General features: G+C 39.4%; 1 protein-coding gene across 1 annotated transcript; it reads right to left on the minus strand.

The window, feature by feature from the left end:
* Nucleotides 1–2,594: 2,594 nt before the first annotated feature.
* Nucleotides 2,595–5,363, minus strand: myl2a (myosin, light chain 2a, regulatory, cardiac, slow). The gene is made up of 7 exons (XM_010742140.3): nucleotides 5,270–5,363; nucleotides 4,724–4,816; nucleotides 4,081–4,156; nucleotides 3,747–3,851; nucleotides 3,567–3,645; nucleotides 3,298–3,346; nucleotides 2,595–3,057 (listed from the first exon to the last, which is right to left on the minus strand). Exons 1-7 carry the CDS (start codon nucleotides 5,270–5,272, stop codon nucleotides 2,953–2,955), a joined length of 510 nt encoding a protein of 169 aa, XP_010740442.1. The 5' UTR covers nucleotides 5,273–5,363; the 3' UTR covers nucleotides 2,595–2,952.
* Between the last annotated feature and the right edge of the window lie 1,434 nt (nucleotides 5,364–6,797).

A 6,797-nucleotide genomic window follows, 5' to 3' on the forward strand; every position in this document is an offset into this window, starting at 1 on the left:
CAACCTGCTTTATTTTCTGATGCAGTGTAGTGTTTGCTAATGTCTGTAGCTAGCAGGATTATAATTACATTTAATTATAGTATAATGCTAGGTAGCTCATACAAAATAAACTTGGATCTGAGCTGTGTCCTAGCAACACAATTTCAGGCACAAATCTTGTATCTTCTTGATCTGATTTCTGATGGAACTTAAAAAGCTTTGTTTGATTGATCAGATCATTTTTGACATTATTTTTGCTGCATCTGGGCCACATATCCAAAAAATGTGACATCTCCCTTCATTCTTATAGAATTCCTCTTAACATTAATTAATCAGCTATCGGAACATGGTTGAGTCTGATCTATCTTCCTGAGATCATCCAACTATATACTATAAAGTTTACTGTCACACATGAAACTATCTCAGTTCCCTTATTTTAAACTTGGTCACAATGTAAAAACTCCTGTAAATGGAGCTGAACTTTTATTATATTGCTCATTATAATTTATTTATTTATTTATCCTCACTGTTTACATTTAGTCTGTTGTACAGACTCATGTACATAACGCATTTCATTGCACCATCACCAGTCCTTTACCCAGCCTACAAATGTCTGTCAGTATATATACTGACAGACATTTGTAGGCTGGGTAAATCTAAAAAAATAAACTAGAAAAATTTCTAAAGAAATTTTGAGTGTCCTAACTCTGGCCCTGTCTTCCCCTGCCTTATTACTGCATTAGCTTGTTATCATTAGCATGTTGGCGTTGCTGCGCTAGCAGTTAGCATTAACATGTTAGCATTAGTATGTTAACAGTAGCATGTTAACGATGATGCGCTAGCAGTTAACATTAGCTTGTTAGCATTAGGATGTTAACGTTGCTGCGCTAGCAGTTAGCATTAGCATGTAAATGATGATGCACTAGCAGTTAACATTAGCATGTTAACATTAGCATGTTAGCATTCGCATGTTAGCATTAGCATTTTAGCATTAGCATTGTTAACGCTGATGCGCTAGCAGTTAACATTAGCATTAGCATGTTAATATTAGCAAATTAACATTAGCATGTTAGCATTAGCATGTATTTAATTCCTTGTGGCTAATGCTAATTATCATTAGCATGTTAACGCGCTAGCTGCTCTGCTATCTCTATCTGCCATTTTAGACAGACAAGTTCAAATTAAGTGCCAAGAACTACTAAAATGGCCGCCGCTCGGCTTCTGCTGGCCCCTCTCCTCCTTCAAGCAGACTGAGGTTGCCAAGCAACCAGGACCAACTGTAATCAGCAGAGCAGTTACTGCACCTGTTAGAATGTCAGTTAGAGACTGAGAGAAAATGCTGAGACCTCCTCTCGAACAGGAAGGATTTCTGACCAAAACCGTATTTTCAATCATTGAACTGGCTTAACCACAAGCAAGATGAGACCTTCCCGATCGTTTTACATACTTGTTTGGTGTCGATAAATAAAGAAATGTGCCCGTAGGAGCAAGAGGGAGAAACGTTACTTCTGCCTTCCTCCAGAAAATTTCCCTCCTATTTAACATGGGAGTATATGAGGCTGAGGATGGGAGTAGTCGATCAATGAGCGCGTAGGGAGCCAAAACTATAACAGAGACAGCTTCAACAGTGTTATCACTGCGACCGCCTCGAATTTTCCTACGTTTTGATGGTATAATCACGTCTGTAGCTGTGCATTTGCGGCCACAGTCGCAGTTTACAAATTTATTTCAGCTCTGGACCAGCTGAGACTGCCATCAATGGCCTTTCAGACAAGATAATGTAGGAGGATGTGTGACAACAATGTACACTCCTTTTGTAGGTGGACTAGAGAACCTTAAACCTCTTAACCTCCTCCCTCGAGTAGAGTATTAATAACCTGCTGGTCCAGGTCTACAATGAGCAGGATGACTTCTTCTTTTTAGAACCTGCTGTTGGTCATTCTGACTTGCAACCAGGTATGAAACACCTAACTTTTAACCCTGCAGAGAAATTGTATGGTAAGACTTCACAAAAGCTAGCTATGATACTCCTCTTAACCAATATTACTGTACATAACCATTTTCATATAGATGTGTTCAACCATAAATTGTATACAGCCTGTTTCCACTGCAGAAAACGACCTCTTCCATACTGATAGGAATAAACGATACACTACAGCATATTTCTTCTTTCTTCTCTGTATCTTTGGGAGGGATTTTATCAGGACCACTTGTTGGCATCCTATTGGGTGTCTGCTGACCAAACAGTATAGTATTACCCTCCTCACATAATCACAGAACTAAAATAACAACAGGGCTTTGTCTCACTAAAGTCCTCTGTTTCAATAGCCAAACACACACACAATACACAAATCCCCTACTTATATGCACGTAAATACTCATAGACACACACACAAACAATGCCACACATGTTTTAAATTAATCGCTTGGGGATTTTAAGAGGAGCACCAACTGCATATCCGCTATTTTCAAGCACACACATTCACTACCTAACATGGAATTAAAGGACTGGCTAGTATAGACATGTGTTCATGCAGTAATTTGATGGTGCTATGAACATTTAAGCACCACACTTGATAATATGTTTCAAAATCAGAAGGAGAAAGCAGGCTGGCTACTGTCTTTGAAAACTTTTATTAGACGAACATGCACAGAACTAGCAAATGGATATTTTCTGTGAAAAATATTGGCAAGTGGTTTTGAGTGTATAAAATGATGAGAAATCATTTAATTCGTCTGCGGAAAAAGCTAAAAGGGAGCAAGATAGCCCACTTTGCTGTTGAACTGTCCACTTTTGGGGCCTGGAAGAGAACATTTTGTCTTCACCCTCTTGACTGAGTACTGTACAGACACAATGCAGCCAACATGAAGATGTATAAATACACCACAGTTTATATTTCCTTCAAGGGCAGTGGGCCAGTTTTAAGTCATGTACTGACAAAAGACGGACTTTCTATTCGATGACAAGATGGTTTACTCCTGGTCCTTTTCCTCTCCGTGGGTAATGATGTGAACCAGGTTCTTGTAGTCCAAGTTCCCTGCTACATCTGGGGGGAAGGCAGCGAACATCTGCTCCATCTAACCGAAAAAAAAAAACAGATTCATCAGGGCTTTATCCTGTCACAAATACAACAAGAAGTCCGTGTGCATGGAAAGGTGTGACGATGATTCACTGAGAGCTTCATTTTTTTTTGTATGAAATAGTTTCTGACGTGGATGTACAATCGTCATGATGATGTTCATCCTGCTGTGCTTTTTTGGACTCACCCACCCACACAAAGCAATCAGACATAATAATGATAATTACTGCAAACGTACCTCTTCAGGGGAGAATCGGTCTGCTTGTGTTGTTAGCATCTGTGTCACACTGAACAGGAAAAGAGAGAAAAAAAACACTGCATGAGATGACGAGGCCTGGAGGAGGAAATGTGCAGCTCATAGTGGCTTTATTTATTGTGGACTGGGACAAACAACTGTAGTCAGACACAGTCATAAACTGAGTGAAAGCTTACGTAATAGCCCTTGCAATGAATTTTCATATTGCAAATTGACATGCTGTGAGTGGCGGAGTGTGTTAAGTCACTTACTAGTCCTTCCTCAGCACACCTTTTCCCTCAGGGTCGAAGACTTTAAAAGCATTGAGGATGGTCTCTTCTGGATCAGCACCTAGACACAATAAAACAGTGAGCACAGTTCTCCAAACATATTATAAGTAACACTACTTACATAACTTGGATTTACTTTTTCGTGATTAAAGCTGTCTTTACCTTTCAGCTTCTCACCAAACATGGTGAGGAAGACGGTAAAGTTGATTGGGCCAGGAGCCTCTTTGAGCATCTCATCGATCTCTTCCTGTTTCACATTGAGGCGTCCTATGGTACCAAACATTATGTTATGACAATTAAACATTAAACCAGACAGATTTAGTTGCTGCTCATGAACAAAAATATGGACTTTGTGTGTTGATTTTAGGATCTGTTTTTCTCTAGTTCATGATTACTCCTCAAATTATGGTCTTTTTGCTTTCTGAAACCACATCAAACACATGAAAACTAATCAACTCACATCTTGTAAGACTGAATAAAGTTGATGTCAACATACCTAGAGCAGCAAAAGTGTCCCTCAGGTCATTCTTGTCGATGAAGCCGTCTCTGTTCTGGTCCATGATGGTGAAGGCCTGAGGTCAGTGGACAGGATACTGAATGAGTCTCTCTTCCTTGAGAAACCATAGTTGCAAACAGATTGCAGCCGTATGCTTTCAGGCCACGTCTCAGAACTTAGGAATCCAATCACTGTCACACACTTGTTTTAGATTGCCTTTCCTCCTTTGAATATTTTATGTGCCATCTTTATAGGTGAACACTGTTAAGTATTTATAACCTGCGACCCCCCCAGAGTTTAGTCCGGCATCCAGGGCATGCCCAGCAGTTTATCTGCAGCCTAATCACTGATGACACGGTCTGGATTGTCTGGGCACTGTTGACTCTCATACCAACATACCACAAGCCTCACTGCTGCCAAGCTAGGGGCAGGAAAATAGACAGGTGGACATACTGCAACAATGAACAATGGAAATGGAAAGAGTAGGACGTAGAGGGAAGAAGAAGAAGAAATAGAGACCAGTGTGTGTGTCCTGCTGTGTATTTTTAAGACAGAAAACACTTGGCACGGTGAGCCAACATGCATATTCATACGCAATTCTCATACCATTCAGCAAAATAAAAATCAGTTGAACAGCTTTCACCTCTTTAAATTCCTGGATCTGAGCCTGCTCAAACATGGAGAACACATTGGAGTTGGCTCCCTCTGCTGTCCTCTTCTTGGCTTTCTTGGGGGCCTTTTGGCACAAACAAAGGAGGAGAGATGAGGTGGAGACTAGTCACCAATTATGGTAAATATGTCAGACAACAGAAATAAATGGTGAAAAATGGACAAACATTACATTTTATGCTTAGAAGATGTTTTGTAATGTAGGATATGTTAAACGTAGCTTAACTGTAACCCTAACCCTGCTGAAACGTTGGCAAAATTGCAATGGTAAGAGACAATCCAAAGATGTTTTAATTTTTTGGTATTCATCTTATTGAGTTGACCATTCATCACAGAAAATTTACAAAAATACTAAAGACTGAAATAGTCTGAAATAATAGTTTATTTTATAAGTATTTATTGATTGCACATGTCTGTCCAAAATAAAGTTGGCATTCTTGAAACAAAACAAAAAAAAAGTCCCATATGTGTCCATGCATCATTAAATGGCATGCACACACACGCATACACACTGACTTACCATAGCTGAGCAGCTGGGATGTCAGTCCAACAATGATGCCAGTGAACAATGGGGGAGATTGTGCGTAGCCTTTTGTAGACCCAACCCTCATCTCCACTGGATGATATTTATAAACTATGTCCTGTTTAGGAAGTGACAGGTAAATGATGCTTCATACAGCACATACTGTATGCACTCGCTCAATGTTGTCATGACTGACATTGGACAAAGAGATTGGAATAACTGGTTTAGAATATCAAGAGCAGACTGAAGGTTAAAGCAGTTAATCACTTTAAACTGCCCTCTGGCCACAGACCACTGTCTTGACTGTCTTAACTACAGACAACCGTGATATCAACTCAAGGAAAGTGATGAAGTGTTGAAATTTCTTCTTAATATGGCAGAAACGTCCTCACAGTTAACCTTTAAATGACTCCCTAGACCAGCCGTTTAAAAACTGATAACTCAGTGACTGGGGTTTGGATTGATTGGGTGATCCAGTCCCATTTTAAAACAATATGTATTCTGAACTGGACTAAAAAAAATTAAAAAAGAAAACAAAGCAATGTTAAGGCTAGGAGGTCTGCCCCCACCTAATGCATTAAATATTACTTAGACCAGTTGTTTGCAAAGTCTGAGTCTGTGGGCTTGGAAAAATGCCGCCCCTGACCCTCCCTTAGTTTACTTGCTTTACTCAAACCCTGGATGCCTATGGGATCATGATTATGTTATTTGATCCCATAGACACACAGCACTTGAAACTTCAAACTACATCAAATACATAAAAATGCCTGTCCTAAGAGATTTATTAGTTTCAGACTCTAGTAAAGGAAAAAAAAACAGTAAAATCCCCCAAAACATCTGTATCACAGAACTATTCCAACTACTCTATGTGATGTTTTTTTTCCTCTTCCATTCAAAGAGCCTCCCCTAAAAACAGTTTGGAGCCCCTTTGAAGAAGCCAACCTCCCACTTTGAAAACCTCTGACTGAGACAATGTGATGCAACTGTTGTATGCTAGGTAAAATACATTATACATCTGTTCTTGGATCAATGGATACTCACTGCAGAAAAATCCTAAATTATTCTATATATCGTATATATACTGTCTAATATGTGTGTCTGAAGAGGTGTATCTCAAAGTTTCAAACATATTTGATCCACTCACCTGAAGTTTTGAAAAAAAGGAACTGGCAAGGCCTTCGTCCAAGGACTTTCACCAACAAAATCTTTACCAGTTTTGATTTAATAATTTGATCTGTGTATCAATCATTTCTTGTCCTCACTGGATACAAGACATGATGAGAGAGCGTGAAATTCACCAGGTCATTAAGTGTAATTTATTGACCTGTCAGGACTGTGTTACCACCAACCTTAGTCACATTTCTCACATGCTTTTTCACATTATTGGCGCCTGCTTACCTTTTCATAGTATGGCACAGCACGCATAGTAGCTAGTAGTATTTATGAGACCTCGTTTATTCTTTAAAAGGTAAATGCACTGGCTGACATTCATGCCAATGAAATCTCTAACTGGAACCTTTCTCAC

This window comes from Larimichthys crocea, chromosome VI, assembly GCF_000972845.2.
Source record: "Larimichthys crocea isolate SSNF chromosome VI, L_crocea_2.0, whole genome shotgun sequence".
In the NCBI taxonomy this organism is placed as follows: domain Eukaryota; kingdom Metazoa; phylum Chordata; class Actinopteri; family Sciaenidae; genus Larimichthys; species Larimichthys crocea.